We start from the raw sequence: 17,075 nt of genomic DNA on the forward strand, positions 1-17,075 counted from the left end.
TCTGGGAGTAGGCATTAGGAGTGATTTAAAATGGAATGATCATATAAAGCTGGTCGTCAGTAAAGCTGATGCCAGACTGACATTTATTGGAAGAATCCTAAGGAAATGCAGTCCAAAAACAAAGGAAGTAGGTAACAGTACACTTGTTCACCCACTGCTTGAATATTGCTCACCAGTGTGGGATCCGTACCAGATAGGGTTGATGGAAGAGATAGAGAAGATCCAACTGAGAGCAGCGCGCTTTGTTACAGTATCATTTAGTAATCGTGAAAGCATTACGGAGATGATAGATAAACTCCAGTGGAAGACTCTGCAGGAGAGATGCTCAGTAGCTCGGTATGGGCTTTTGTTGAAGTTTCGAGAACATACCTTCACCAAGACGAAAGGATGTGGGTTTTAAGGGAGAAATGTCTGCTTGTGTCTGTGTGTGTGTGTGTGTGTGTGTGTGTGTGTGTGTGTGTGTGTGTGTGTGTTTTTACCCTCTCCCTTAAAACCCACATCCTTTCGTCTTTCCCTCTCCATCCCTCTTTCCTGATGAAGTAACCGTTGGTTGCGAAAGCTTGAATTTTGTGTGTATGTTTGTGTTTGTTTGTGTCTATCAACATGCCAGCACTTCCGTTTGGTAAGTTACATCATCTTTGTTTTTAGATATATTTTTCCCACGTGGAATGTTTCCCTATATTATATTCAAAATATTTTCTTACATTTTCTTATACTGTTTCAGTTCAGTCACATTTTGTAGGCCAAACAGTCTGCCAGAACTTGGGTAGACTAGATGGTAAGCATTCGGATGTGGGTTGTCCCGAATTGTGAAAGGTCCAATGTATGTGTCAAAAAACTTTTTTAATTCACTGCAGATGGCTTTAGATTTCTTTTGTGTTTTAACAAGGACTAAGTCATCAATTTTAAATTGTGTAGGGTTCAATCTTTTATCATGTCTATGTTTCCTTATGTCACCTTGAGATTTCATGGTTTTCCTTCAATTTCCTCTCTCTGTTGAATACTTAATGGTTTGCAGACATGGAAATCAATGAAATCACTAATTGTATGTGGTTGTTTGCTATTTTACTGTATTTCATAAGGTGAAAAACCTGTTGAGGAATGCTGCAGGCTGTTTATAACATTTTCAAATTTCTCGTCATAACCAATCCAACTAGCATGATTAATATTACAGTATGTTCTAAAGAATCGCCCAATTTCTCTCATGTATCTCTCTGAAGGGTTTCCCGATGGATAATAGGCTGAAATAAGAATGTGGTTTATCCTTCCATCTTCAATAAAAGCTTTCCATAGTCCAGAAGTAAATTGAGTCCCATTATCAGGGTTTTCCTACCCTGCCAAAATAGTCCCCCTCTGATTTTTGAAATAATACTGTTAATGTTTGCTTTGCAAAGAGGGTATAACTTAATGAATTTTGAAAAAACATCAACCGTAAGAAAGATGTAGCAATAGCCTGCTTTGGTCTTGGTTAAGCTCAATATAAGTCCAAGCGACTGACCTGTGTTGTTCTTTTGGCAAGATGTTCTGCATCAATCCTCTACAAGTTTGGTTGGATACTTTTACTCTTTGGCACCTGTCACAAGCTTTCAAAATTTTTCTAACTCTCCTGGCTAAATTGTTAAAGTATACATTCTCTTGGATTTTCTGGATACACTTTTGAATTCCACAATGGCCAAAACTTTCAAGAATGTATTTGATGAGTACATCAATGTATTGATCAGACCAACATAATTTCCATACATCACTATCTACACTACTTCTCTTGAATAGAATCCCCTTGTAAATTCTGTAATAATATCCTATTTTCTCATGTCCCCTTTTTCCTAGATAACTTTCGACCAGTTTACAGCTCTTGTCATGGTTCTGATTCCCACAGATGTCATTACAAATGTCTCAAATCTCTTGTTCATAGTCCACCCCCCTTAAATACATAATGCTGATTGGTCGACGAAAGTGCCTCACCATCTAGTAATTTCTCTATAAATTTTATCTTAACAGTGTCAGACATTTCAAAACTGAACTGTTCCTTGCAGAATTGTGAAAAGTCTTTTGGGTGTAGTTTGTTATCTCCTGGGTAAGTTTTAATTGGGAAATTTCCCCAGACCCCATTAACACTACTAATAATGAATAATGAGCATATGGCATTGGTGGCCAGGAGACCACTCGCGGGGCGGTTCGGCCGCCGCTCCACAAGTTCTTTAACGCCACTATGGCGACTTGCGAGTGTATGAGGAGGAAATGATGATGAAAGACACACAACACCTAGTCATCTCGAGGCAGAGAAAATCCACAGTTTTTTTTCTTACATTAACTACCCTACTGCCAATTTCTGTGACCTTTCTGTCAGTGTCAGTTTTGAAAGTCTCAATTTTGTTTCCAAAAAATCATTTCATCTGGTCAAATTCAGTTCTCAATTGAGAATTTTCCTTATTTACAAAATCAGCAATATTTTTAAATTTTGACTGGTCATTTGAAATTTCATTAGTTAAATTTGTTTCAAAATTTACAATTTTGCCCTCAGCAGTCAAGTACTAAGTGCTTTATGACTTGACTCAAAAGTAATTTGCCACTTTTTGAAAGTTTGCTTAGTTTGTGCTATCTGCCCCAAATTTGCATTAATTTTTGATTTTAAACCACTCACAGCCTTTGAAATCGAACTGTCAATCTGTTACCTCAAATTTCGACTTACAGCTTGTAGTTTTGTCTGAGAACTGTCAGTTTGTTGGCTCAAATTTCAACTTAATACTGCCTGAATACTTTCAATTCTTCAATTTATTTCTGCCTGAGAATTTTCAATTCTTGAATTTATTTCTACCTGAGGGTTGTCAGTTTTTGATTTTAAGTCTGAAAACCTCTTTTCTAATTCTGTCAACATTCTTACACTGTCAGAAACACTTTCACTAATATCTCATCATGTTACAGATGTGCTCATATTTACTGATAAACCACTGTCATTGACACCAGATTCTGAATCATTCTCCATAATAAACTAGAAATTTTAGAATGTAAGTACAAGGGCGTTCAAAAAGTTTTGCACAGTTGTCTCTAAATTTTTTTATTTTTTGCAGGAGGAGAATGAAATTTTTTGTAAACATATTTGGAACATTTATCTGTACATTGAACCTACTCAATGTAGCCTCCATCTGCTGTAATGCATCTGGCCCAACATTCTTTCCATGATGTAAATTCACTTTGGTAAAATTCTGGGGATTGACTTTTACACCATTGCTTGACACAGGAAATAAGGTCTTTCTCATTATCAAATTTTTTACTGCACAGGTGGGCCTTCAGATGATCAAAGAGGCAAAAATCATATGGAGCCAAGACCGGACTGTAGGGAGAATGAGGAACAATTTTCCAACCCATTTTCCTGACTTTCTCCTGCGTCATAAGGGCTGTATGGGGTTTGGCATTGTCATGGTGTAGTCTGATGAGCTGACCCTGTATGGGGTTTGGCATTGTCATGGTGAAGTCTGATGAGCTGACCCTGAAGCTGTAGTCTGTGGGTCTTGATAGCACATTGCAGCTTGTCCAATGACAAACAGTAATGGTCCCAGTTAATTGTGGAGCCAGGTTCCAAAAAGTCAATGAAAATCCATCACCGATCGTTGTCGCAACCTGACATCTACTTCATGGTCCATTATGGCTCACCTGTAAATAAAAGAAAATACGTTTATATACCAACTCATAGCTAAATGTCCCAAGTAGTTCACAAAAAATTCCATTCTCCTTCTTCAAAAAATAAAAAAATTAGAGACGACTGTGCAAAACTTTTTGAATGCCCTTCGTATTTATCTGTGTGTCCGTCGTCGGTTGTTGGTGTCCATGTTTTCGAAATTCCTTCAGTTCCAGAATGGTTCATTAGGTAGTTTCACTCTTCATGCGCTCCCAAAGTAAACGTATTTTCTTCTGAAAAATACAGTGGTATTTCATAAATCCTCTGATCTTCCATCAATTAAAATGTAACCAGGTCCAGAAGCCCAGTTCCAACATCAAATCTACCGTAACTTCTCATACCAGCTGTATTCACCAAATCTAATGTAGCAATCCCATCAATTCAGGTTTAAGATGCTACAGCTGATCGTACCATGTTTTACATTTTTGGAGGTGATAACTTTGCTGCAGAAAGTCTTGGGTCACTACCAGACGTACACAAATTAATCTGTTGACAACACTTGTTCGAGAGGTGTAAGATATACAAAAGAGATACTTTTTTTTTTACTTATCTTGATTTTATCTTCTTGTTGTTTTTGGCTCCAAATTTTGTTGTGTCTAGGGGTACATTCTTGAGGCTGTAATTTTTATAACATTCTGGGTTCTTGTTGAACTGAATAACTGATGATGATTTGCATGTTGCTATTAATATATTTTATTTTATCCCATTCTTCCAATTCACACTGACTTTACTGTTTTCACCTCTATCACACCACAAATTACATTGTTGTTGAGAAACTTAGAAAAATATCTACTTCCATCAGAGGCACTACCTACATTCTGTGGCACTAACTACATTGCAAAAGAGTTTACAAAGCAAAAGAGTTTACAAACGTTCTTGACAATAGAAGAATCTTTGATCAAATATATCACTATTTTGTAAATAAAACCAGAAATAAATTTAATGATTCACATTAGATTGTACAATTACTAATATGAATTTTAAGTATACCAGAAATTTCGTAATTTCAAATATTTTTAAAAGAAGAGTAATTTTAACTGTACATACATAGTACTAACAAATTAATGTCTTTTTATACATTTTAGCCCAAAAAATAACACATTGTACACAAAGTCATACGAAGTTCATTCAGTTAGACAGCTGATAAAATGTTCACCTATACAAGAATAGGTAGTATACATGGTATTAGTTATTTCTATAAAAAAAAGTTAATGTTAGAGGAGGGTGACCCATTGTAAACCACAGTCCATCCCCTAAATACTGATCTGGGCCTAATAATCCTACCTGCTGACAAAGGCTCCACCACTGTCTTTTGAACCACAAGGATTGTCTATCTACCTACCACCACCACCACCACCACCACCACCACCTACTCCTGTCCAGTCTTAAGCATCTCCTAACCTCCCAGTCATGTGATCTACAAGCTAAGCTGCAACCAGTGTCCTGCATTCTACTTGGGTATGAAAACCAACAAGCTGTCTTTCCTCATGAATGACCACTAACAAACTATCTCAAGAAGCAGCAGGACCACCCAGTTGCTGAGGACACTGCCTAACACAATGTTCTTCATTTTAACAACTGCTTCACAGCCTGTGCCATCTGAACTGTAGTATATCCTATGTTCACATAACTGTCCTGGCCTCAACCTTCATTAGTCATTGTCCTTCACCAACCTGTCCCAGTCTCTGTTCCCACTCCAGCACAGCACAGCTCTCCATCCCACCATTGCACTCACAGTCATCTTACTTCTCTCCTTTCCTGATGCCCCCCACCCCCACCCCACCCCACCCCTCTCCTGCCAACTGCATGTAGCTCTGTGTGTGTGTGTGTGTGTGTGTGTGTGTGTGTGTGTGTGTGTGTGTGTGTGTAAGTACAATCTAACTTCTGCACCATTTCAGTGCAGTAATGTGTTCATTGTAAATAACTATTACAGTAGTTGTATTACACAATTATTACCTTATAAATAAATAAATAAAAAATCTATTTTATTTTAAATTCAGTGCGTTAGTATTTGTAAAATGACTCTTTCATATGGTGTTCATTAAAAAATGACGATCATTCCACTTGCGACCTGTGGAATGGTACATCAGCTTATTTGTTTTAGTTGTAAATATTTGTCATGTATTGTTGTTTTTCCGACATGTTCTACATCCTGGAGGACCTCCTCACTACGGATCAATTGGAATGAAAGTAAATCTAATCTAATCTAAAAAAGTCATGTGTCAATTCTTTTCAGTCGTGGTGCTTACAGCATTGATGTTTCATGGAAACAGCTTATTTGGTCATCCTTCTTGAAATTCACCGCTGGCAATTTGTAAACCAATTGTAAACAGTTGTTTCTGAAAGTGATTGATTATTGAAGGTTGAGTGTAGTGGTGTGAGCAATTGTTTTGAGTTAGGCCTTTACAATATTTGTAAAAAATCATCCTACAAAAAGAATCTTCAAGTGAATTGCCTCAGGTTCTTTTCTTCCCCCAGCATTGATCATCTAAACTCCTGCTGTAAACAAACAAGTTACCCAGTTTCTGCACTGCCATTGTTTTAACAACAATAAATGACAGGTTTTAAAACAATATCAGTGTCATATCTCAATAGAGCCATCTACTTGCCATATGAAAAAGTTAAAAGGCAACCTTCTCAAGTGGACAAGACTCTCATGTTTCCATCTTTTTACCTTAAGGAGAAACACTATAATATTGTGATAACATATTGTAATATTATCTGTTCACACCATGAGAAAATAGTGTAAGTAGCAGTTTAGTTTGACAAAATAACATCTAAATTTGGTCCTGCTTTTGCCTCATTGTGATATCTCTGTGGTGACATGCCATTATTCTGTGTCATTTCAGCTGCTCTAAATTCAGTGAACACTGCTGAAGTAATACCTGTCTGGAAGTAAAACAAACGTGTCTCTGATCTCTAACTGGAGAGATACACTCATATATTAACTTTGCATGACATAATAAGTTTTTCTTGTGCAGGAAAAGATTATTGTCAAATGTGTTCATCTTCAGGTTACGGAAAGTTCCACTACCTCCTCCTGACAGTTTGCGGATTTGTTAGCACTAGTGAGGAAATGGATGTCATCTCCATGTCTTTCATTCTCCCATCAGCACAATGTGATCTCAATCTCAACACACAGACTAAAGGATGGCTCAACAGCATAATATTCATAGGTAAGTGAGAAAGCTTTCCTCGTGTTAAGTATTGTTTTCTCAGTTATAAATGTAATGATTCTTTAAAAAAAACTCAAAATTGAATTGATATTTGTTGTATTATTTATGATACAATTGTACTTTTATTGAGTTTTAATATAACTATTATTTGGAGTGAAGACATTTTGTGGTAGAACACTATAAATGTGACATAAACATTTCCCAAAGACGTTTGTAAATAATCTGTATGAGCATTGCTTTCTCTCCACCAAACCTGTTTACAAGTAGATACAATTTAAATATTCATTTTACTTGTTAATACACATGTAATATTTATGAACTGGTAACTTCTGTCTTGAAATTTTGATGCATGATGTTTGTTCATTGTAAGTGATTCAATGTGGAGACCTATTTGTTGTCTTTGTTCAAACACAGGATTTTCTGCTTGGATGCTTCTCTTTATTCCCCCCATGATTGATGTAAACTCATCCTAAAGTTTAGTTTCCCTGCAAGTGTGCCATTTCAGATGCATGGTTTAGTTTCCTTTTCTATTTGCCATGACTACACAGTTTCTAGACAAATGGCTCTGAGCACCATAGGACTTACCATCTGAGGTCATCAGTCCCTGTTTCTAGACATCGGTACTGTTTTGTGGTGTTGATGTTATACCCATCACCTCATTAACTACACCCGTTTGGGTTCATTCCTTCATTATTTGTACTATATCTCTAAGCATCATTTATTCTCTTGTCCACCTTTCCTCACAACAAAAAAATTGCTTTCAATCCTTAACACTCCAAATTTTCTATGTTTTATTGTGTTATCAGCACTGCTGCAAATTGTTCTACCTCTGAGTTTGCTAAGTAAATCTGTTCTTCTGCCTCATATTGCATCATAATTAAGAAAAAAAAGCCACAGAGTTCATCAACCTTTCAACAGGTCTAATATACTCCTCTATTCTTTTTTGTTTTGTGGCAGTTTTTCATCTAAACACCCTGTTTTACATATTCTGTTCACTAGCTACCCCTGCCATTATCCTTTCTGCTTCCTCTCCCATTATCAAGTGATTTATTCCTGAATGCTTTACTTCATATCCCACTGAACTCTCCTTTCTTCTGATGACAGCTTTCTATAAAGTGCTCTCATGTTTTTGCTTACATGTACAACTTAATGTCAGTAGCAAAAGATGATCATGCTAAGAGCTGAGAGAAGAGTCCTTAATTACATTTTTCGTTAGTGTGAATTAAGGAAATCAAACAGGACTGATAAATATCTCCAACTGAGCATTCACACAGTACTGTTGTCGGTACTTGTAAGGTAACACTCTTGATGAATCACTTTATGGGGAACAAATACGGATTGGCTGAGCGCAAAACAGCACTGCAGACAGCCTAGTACAGTTTGCTACCCTCTCTACAAAATTTTTACTGTGGTTCGTACAATGACTGACCAGTATATGATGCTGTTGACAATAGGCCTCTGCTGGTACATGATCGTCACTCAAGCTGGTTGTGATGATACCAAATTTGTAGAATTAGAAATATTCAAGCCCAGGGTTGAGGCTGTTACGAGCATAGTCCTACCATGACTTAGCACGCTTCACTTGTTTCACAAAACTCTTTGTGCCGTGGCAGGTGAGAGTACTGTGAGAAGAGTTGTCAGAGTTCCTACTGCCATATGCAGTCAGTGTTCCTGCCCAGGTGAAAGAGTGTTGGGGAGCAGTGGACTGAGGGACCTTGGGCAATGCTTTCATACTGTATGGCATGCCTGGTTCAAATGGCTCTGGGCACTATGGGACTTAACATCTACGGTCATCAGTCCCCTAGAACTTAGAACTACTTAAACCTAACTAACCTAAGGACAGCACACAACACCCAGTATGGCATGCCTGGCTACTTCTACGTCAGCACTTCAGTACATACCATTTGGCTAAAGAGATAATAATGTGGACCAAAAATACCCAACTGCTTCTGTTACCTTTTATGTGCTGAAGGATATGATTCTTTGATAGGCTACTACAGTTGCAAGAAGAGCTCAGTAACATCAAATTGGACATCAAGTTTTATTACAGAGGAGAAGATCATGTAGGAAGCTCAGGTGCAGAGTTTATTGTAAACAATAAAATTAAATACTCATTTTAAAAATAAGCAAAAGAAATTCTGTTGAAATCATTCAAGTCTACATAACAACAGGCTCACATTCTGACAATACTGGAGAAGATCTCTACAATGAGTTGCGAAATCTGTGAAGTTGCAGCAAATACCACTACCAGATAATAATGGGGAATTTTAATGCAAAACTAGGATAAAAACTAAAGAGTGATTCTTGCTCACATTGACTCACTTTGTTGATAATAACCCTTCTCCTTGTTGATAATGGATTGTTTCATCACTAGCATTACTTAATAATCAGTTGAGTGAATTTTGTTTAGTACAATGAATTGAGCTGCCACTATTAGTTCATTACGTTATTTGTCAAAAAGTCTTATTGAATTATAGTAATAAAATCATGCCACATCATTCAAATAAAACTTCAATCTTGGGCACATTCCCTATGTGTAGATTACTGTTCTGTGTTGTTCCAACACAAAACCCTGAATTTAAGTACACTACTTGGCTTTCTTAAACCCCCAATTTGAGACTGACCACATCTCAAGACTCCACATTAATGACGGCAATGCTGCCGCATGCTAAAAAATAAGTAGTTGTAAAACTTATTGTTGAGCCCAGAGATGCATAACCACATTGTGTTGCACCTCCCAGAGGTTGTATTTGTTCCCATATCAATAAAGATACAGCACTGGTAAACTATGAACGTGATAGCAGAAATGACAGGATGGTACGTTATTGGAAATCTCTACGAACAAAATGTTTGTTCCAAACACATTCTTCCAGAGAGATGTAGAGAGAGAAAGAAAAATATGAACTTGGTAAGGGCTAAATAGAAATAAAAATGCAATTGATTATGTTTTATGAAATAGAAAAGAAACTGTACAAAATGTAATTGTTGTAAGCTACTATCAAATTACAAGTGAACATGGCTTTGTAACATCCAGAGTAAAAATAAATACAAAGAAAAAGTAGGTTCATCTGGTAGGAGTTCAAAAAATGTGTAAATTATGAAAATTTATTTAAGGATAGAATGATATACCTTAGAAAATAAAGGTTATCCAGATACAAACAAAAGGGGCAATTATTTAAGATATCGCAGGTATCAAAAAAGCAAAAGAAAAGAAGCTATCAAATGGAACAAGGCAATTATTATAGAGTAGGAAAGAGTTTCAAGTGTACGTTAATGAGAACATACACTCTAAGACAAAAAAAGATGCACCATGAAGGAATTATTCAAAAGGGACAGAAATCAGTAGATGTGATGTATGTGTACACACAAACAAATAATTACTGGTTATGAAAAATTGGATGATTTATTCAAGAATATAAGCTTCACAAATTGAGCAAGTCAATAATGTTTTGGTGCATCTCTGCCCCTTATGCAAGCAGTTATTCGACTTGGCGTTGATGGAGTTGTTGGATGTCCTCCAGAGAGATATTGTGCCAAATTCTGTCCAACTGGCACATTAGATTGTCAAAATTCTGAGCTGATTGGAGAGCCCTGCCCTTAATGCTCCAAACATTCTCAGTTGAGGAGAGATTTGGTGATCTTGTTGGCTAGGATAGGGCTTGGCAAGCATCAAGAAAAGCAGTAGAAACTCTCACCATGTGCAGGTGGGCATTACTTTGCTGAAATGTAAGTCCTGGATGGCTTGCCATGAAGGGCCACGGAACAGTGGAATATTTTCAATGTACTGCTGTGCTGTAAGGATGCCATAGGTGACAACCAAAGAGGTCCTGCTATGAAACGAAATGACAGTGAAGGCCATCACTTCTGGTTGTTGCGCTGTATGGCAGGCAACAGTTGGGTTGGTATCCCACCACTGTCTGGAGTGACTCCAGACGTATCTTCCTTCTGTAAGCTCATTGACTGGAGTAGAATTGTCTTCAGTGATGAGTCCTGCTTCAAACTGAGACTTGATGACCAGCAAAGAGGTGTCTGGAGATGACCTAGACAGCAGCGGGATACCATCCGACTTTCGCCCACCATAGAACCTGACAGCAAGGAGTGATAGTTGGCGGTGCCATTTCTTTTCATAGCAGGACCCCTTTGGTTGTCATCCATGGCACCATTACAGCATATCAGCATGTTGATGACATTCTATGCCATGTTTTGTTGCCCTTCATGACAAGTCATCCTGGGCTTACACTTCAGCAAGATAATACCTGCCCGCACATGACGAGAGTTTCTACTGCTTGTCTTCATGCTTGGCAAACTCTACCTTGGGGAGCAAGGTTGCCGGATCTCTCCCAATGTAGACTTTTTGGAGCATTATGCTGATCTGACATGCCAAGTGGACAGAATTTAGCACGATTTCCCTCAGGAGGACATTCAACAACACTGTCAATCAATGCCAAGCTAAATAACTGCCTGCATAAGGGCCAGAGGTGGACCAAAGCATTATTCACCTGCTCAGTTTGTGAAGCACTTTCTCTTGAATAAATTGAATTTTTCTGAAATTGTTATTATTTGTTTGCCTGTACATGTACACCACTTATGCCAATATCAATCCTATTCAGATAATTCCTTCGTGGTGTGTTGTCTTCTTTTATGCTAAGAACATAGTAGAATATGCTGATATTCTTTGTTGGCTTATGTGAGATAGGGAACAGCCAAGATGCCTTTAATTGAGGGCTGGGAAGGTGATGTCGAAAAAAGTCTGGAACGCCAGGGGAACATGTACTGAAGGTCATGATGCATGGAGAAGATTACAGGAGGCCTTTTCCATCTGTGGATGTCAATCAACTGATGATTATGATAATGATGTCATAATGTCATTCTTTATTATTAAACTTCACTTTTAACACCACTGTGTTGCATCACATTTCAAATCCTTATTTGATTTTCCCACAGATTACATATATATTTCTTTGGCACATGATGACTGTTTGTGCAGCTAAAGCAAATAACCATCCGAACAGATTACATTTGTGCATGCAAGCAAATCAGCCAAAATAGCACACAAAATATGTGAACCATGAACATTAAACAAGTATCAACAAATACAGGACACAAAAGATGATGTTCTGTAAGAAATGGAGACTAGTTAAGCACTAGAATAGTGCTAATTGAGATCTGTCTCTATTCACAAGGAAGATCTTACACTGTCACTTTCCGGGAAAGTTGGGGGAAAAAACATTAGCTGCCAGTGCTGAACAAGAGTGTGTCTAGCAGCTGGTGTGTGAACTCTTTGACAGCTGTGAAAAATAAACACAGTGGTCAAAAATCTTGATTGTCCTATCAGTCCCCTAGGGAGAAGCAGAGCACTGTCTAAAAATTGTGCAGCAAAGTGCACTCAACATCCAGAATGTGTTCTCTGCTCAGGCAGAGAATCTGCTTCAGATGGTTGTACTTGTCCCTGAGGCTGAGGCTGGTTTTGTGGCACAAGAGTAGGCAGCACTTCTGGAAACACGTTTGCAGGTTTAGTTCTGTTTATTGAGACTGCTGTAGCTTTACCATTTAATAATATATCCAGAGTATGTGCTCCTCTTTTGAACACACAATGTGGGCCTGTGTATTGAGGTTGTAGCGATAGCATGACATCATATGTACATAACATGACATATGGTGCATGTTTGCAAGTCATGATTCAAGTAGATAGGTATCATTCTGTGCCTGGACACTTAATGGGGACATACGTGTGCAATATGTTCTCTCAGGTGACAAATGAAGTCCGATTGGTTGTGATCATGTAACTGTATGGAACTTGGATCAATAAATTCACTAGGCAGTCAAAGTGCTTTGCTCTGCTGACAATGAATCCAAGTCTGCTATGTAAGTGATATGAAGACCAAATAAGACCATGGACCAGCCAGTTGTCTGACTTGTTTTGTGACCCATCAGTGCAGTCTTTGAAGAATGATGCCAATTTTCAGTTGTGCTGTTGCTCACTGGGTAGTAACTAGTTGTTCTCTGATGGAGAGCGCCACAGAACGTACTGAGTAAATAACACCAATTTGAATTGTCACCCATATTCTGTGGTGATATGCTGTGGACAAACAAAGCATGAAACCCACTTTAACATAAAGGCAAAGACTTCTACTTTTGCCAGTATCTTAATGACTGGTATAGCTTCTGGCAAATGGGTGAAACGGTCACTTGCAGTCAACTGATAACAGTGACCACTGAATGGTGGAAGTGAGCGTACTACATTATGTGCACATGCACAAAACATGTGTCTGTAAGATCGCCAGCTGGCACGAACACATGATGGGATATTGTACTGTGCTGAAATTGAAGACACACATGAGCCCCCTCGTAACTGCAAAATATGTGTGGCAGAAAAGGTAAGACCTTCCACTTGAATCTCCCTATAAAGCTTCACATCTGAACCAGGAACATCAACAAGTTGTAACTGAAGAGTGGACAATGCATCATTCAGTAGTTTGCAGAGTTTGTGATCAGATACTTGTGCCTCTGCAAACAGGACAAAATCAATAACATTTGTTACAGTGTTAACTTGTAACAGTCAGTCAACAACTACATTTTTAATACCTGAAATGTGATGAATGTCTGTGCTGAAATGGATAATGATTTCCAGATGGTGAACACACGTTGTTGTTCTACTCTCTGGCTTCCAGCTCCGGTTGGAAGTATTTGACTGGTTTGTAGATAACAAGGAGCTCATGATCATAAGTGCATTTCCATTGCAAAGGGGAGAGCTTGTGTGAGATGTAGCAAAAGTATACAAAAGGAATTTCTGTCTGGTCTTTAGGTGACTAATGTAAAGATTCTGAGACAAAAAAAAAAAAGGTCCAGCAATCATGTGTGCGTACATCTGACTGCTACTGGTGTTTGGGCAGCACAACATAAGGTTTACTTGCATGTCTGACCTTCAAACTCTCATCCTCTGCCATTGCTGGAGTTGTGGTGAGACAGCAGCTCATATATTTGTTTAGCTAGAGTTTCAGCATTGTCTGACAGGCAATAATAATTTGCATGCATTGCTGCCAGTGATGAAGCACTGTTGCACCACACCACTAGTGCATTGATTGATGGTGATATAATTGTGTCTCGAATCCTGTCAGCCAGATCTGCAACAGCATATAATGGCATTTACGTCTGAGGTGCTCATATAGCTTTAACTTGATCCAGAAGACGGTTACTCTGAAGCATACATAGCAAGGTGTTGGGTACAGTTTACATATCGACTTTCGTGTGTAGATGTCTCAGGTATTGTGACAGCTTCTTGTCTCTGATGGCATCCTGTGTTAGGACTTCAGTCACATGCCCTTCTTGTGATATGGACACTTGGCAGATCAATTCTGTCTTGAGTTTCTCATAAGAATCTTGTGCAGCAGGTGCTGTAATATGTCTTTGACTTAAGCTGTGTAATGGTGGTCCAGCCAACTGACCACTAGAGTAAATTTGGTGAATCGGTAGTTATTCCCACACAGTGGAAACTTGCTTCTACCTGTGCAAACTAGAGTGCTGGATTGTGAATCCAGATGGTGGCATTCACATGGCAAGTTGCAACACTGATGGACCTTCTGTGCTCACTGAGCCATGCATTTTCACAGCTTGAAAAAAATTCTTTGGTTGCTCTAAAGAGTTTGTACTGCTCCTTCTGGCTTTTCTAAGCTGATCACATAGGGGTCACTAGTGTCAGCACAGCTAAGGCAATAACCATCTGAACAAACTGTGTTTGCCTGTTCAAGCAAATAAGCCAAAATAGCACAAGAAATATAAACAATCATGTAACATTTATTAATGAATATAGAATGTAGAAGAAAATCTTCTGTAAGACCTTGTGATTAGTTAAACACTAGGATGGTGCTATCAAATCTGTCCCTGTTTATGAGAATGTTCTCACACTGTCACTTTAATGAAAAGAGAAAAATCAACCTTTGATGCCAAACAAAAGTGCCTGTGGTAACTGGTGCATGAATTCTTTGACTGCTGTGAAATGTGAATACAGTAGCGGATGATCTTGATTGTTGCAAGACTACTACATCACAGAAAACTTTCTTCTCTTTCTCCATTCTGCTGGCATTAGCAGTCTTCCATAATGCCGTTTACTAAATGGCAGAATTATTTTGTATCTTTGCCAGTTTTGATTTTTTAGCAAGTCACTATTATCATTCCTCTAGCTGCTCATCATTTTCATCTTTCCTTTGTTTATTTTGTAGCTCTCTAGTTTTTTTGCCTGTGCAAAACCAGCAATTTAACTGAGAACACTTGTTTTGGAAATCCTAAGTTGATAATTTTTTACACCAAATCTAATAACTGTAGCTCCTACACATCCCATTCTTGTTATTAATTCTAAATGCATCTCAACAACTTAATGGAAGCCTGTAGTTCCACTTCTCTTCTACTGAGCTAAGCTAATAATTTTCAGTTAGACTGTTTGTCAGTGTTAGAAATAATTTCCAGTTCATCTCATTTTGTCCTTTATTTTTAGTAATGTGCATCACTGTGTACTTTTTTCCCTCATTATGTTGAACTTCATGTTACTGTTCTTGACTTGTATATTATGTTATGATTGTATGTTTGCATCTGATAGTGCTTTGCACTCCAAAAATCAGTTTATAAATCTTGACTCAGAACCGCAGGACTATGATCAGTTCTGTGTCACTGTTAGATTTCTTGTAATCTACCTTTTTTTTTCCCTCCTATTTTCGATTTTAACCACTCATTCATCACTACCAGATTGTGAATCAAATTTGTATTTTCATCTGAATATACTTTGAAATCCAATATTAGGTTTCTTATGTTTCATCTAACCTGATTTAAACGCAATTGATATCTTTCCATGTGTCCCAGCGTTTCCATAGGTACATTCCTTTCTTGTGATTCTAGAAGACATTGTATTTGCTTCAATTGGTTATAACCTATTGCAGAACTCCCTCGTTTTCAGTTAGCATCCCAATCTCCCAAGACTATCTGTGTTTCACTCATTTTCACATATTTATCAGTCCAACATTGTCCTGATATTCTCACAGTTTCATCATCAGGATTTTATATGGACATACTATATAAATATGTGCAGTTGTAGTTGGCATTGCTTCATTTCTGTTTAAATAAGAATGGTTAATCATTGTGTTGCTTGTAATAGCTCTGGTTTTCCCAATGTTAGGTCACAAAAAACATTTATAAACACTTTTGATTACACTGAAACACAAAACAAATTAAACACGGTGCAGGAGTGTGATTAATCCTGTTAATCATCAAGGACTATGAACAAAAAACCGGCATTAGTATTGTGGTGGAAACCACTCATAGACAAGACTAATTCCTTAGCTGAATGGTATCACAGGTTGCCAACATAGAAGTTAATAGTGGCAGGCAGATGTCACGGTACCAGTGTCCCAATGAGCCCAGTTGGTAATACATATTGCTCAGCTAATAACCAGTGTAGTACAGAGTCATCATCAGTACTTCAGGCAGCTGTGGAGATGATCACATTCACTAACCAACAGAAGTGAGACCGGGCCAGCAGCCCGTTACCCTTGAATTGGCTGGCTGGCAGATCCATGCCACCCACATGCCAGAACTGGTGTGTTGGTGCCCACTCACAGCAGCTGTAGTGCGACGTATTGGTAATATGAGACATCCATCAATATATCTGGCAAGATTACAAAACCCTTGATCACCTTCTGTTCACAACACTGCAAACACATGCATCACAGGTGATGCCAATATCCTTTAATTATCTGACCAGTATGCTCTCCACTCCTTTCATTTCATTTGATTTTGCTTCTCTCTACTAGGTCTAGGCTTAACCTGTATTCAACTTCCTTTCTAAGAAATCCCTATTCAGACTGAAGGAGGACTAGTTTGTAGCATGATAGTGACAAGTACACTACCTCTAGTACTCATCAACTCATAAACCTTTCATCCACTTTGTGTCATATCTCATAACAATATATGAAAAGTAAGAGCATAAAGTTACAAGTTGCTAAAACTGTACTTTTATCTAACAAGAAGAGCTACAAGTAATGAATGGATGAATGCCAGCAAGAAATTGAGAATCCAGGGTAACATACAGGATAGTGCTCCCCCCTCCCCCCCCCCCCCCTCTCTCTCTCTCTCTCTCTCTCTCTCTCTCTCTCTCTCTCTCTCTGCATTTGCATATTGTCTTCACTCACAATGAAAAAAAATACCCATTCTAAACCTTAAGATATGACAGTCTT

The 17,075-nt window shown here is 38.1% G+C and overlaps 1 protein-coding gene across 1 annotated transcript in view; it reads left to right on the forward strand.

Moving 5' to 3' along the window:
• Positions 1 to 17,075, forward strand: part of LOC124621998 (synaptic vesicle glycoprotein 2B) — a 394,356-nt gene that overhangs the window by 334,081 nt on the left and 43,200 nt on the right. Inside the window, exon 5 of the mRNA XM_047147545.1 lies at positions 6,691 to 6,852. Within this exon, the coding sequence (XP_047003501.1) occupies positions 6,691 to 6,852 (162 nt within the window). The remainder of the gene's footprint in view (positions 1 to 6,690; positions 6,853 to 17,075) is intronic.

The sequence above is a fragment of the Schistocerca americana genome, chromosome 7, assembly GCF_021461395.2.
Source record: "Schistocerca americana isolate TAMUIC-IGC-003095 chromosome 7, iqSchAmer2.1, whole genome shotgun sequence".
In the NCBI taxonomy this organism is placed as follows: domain Eukaryota; kingdom Metazoa; phylum Arthropoda; class Insecta; order Orthoptera; family Acrididae; genus Schistocerca; species Schistocerca americana.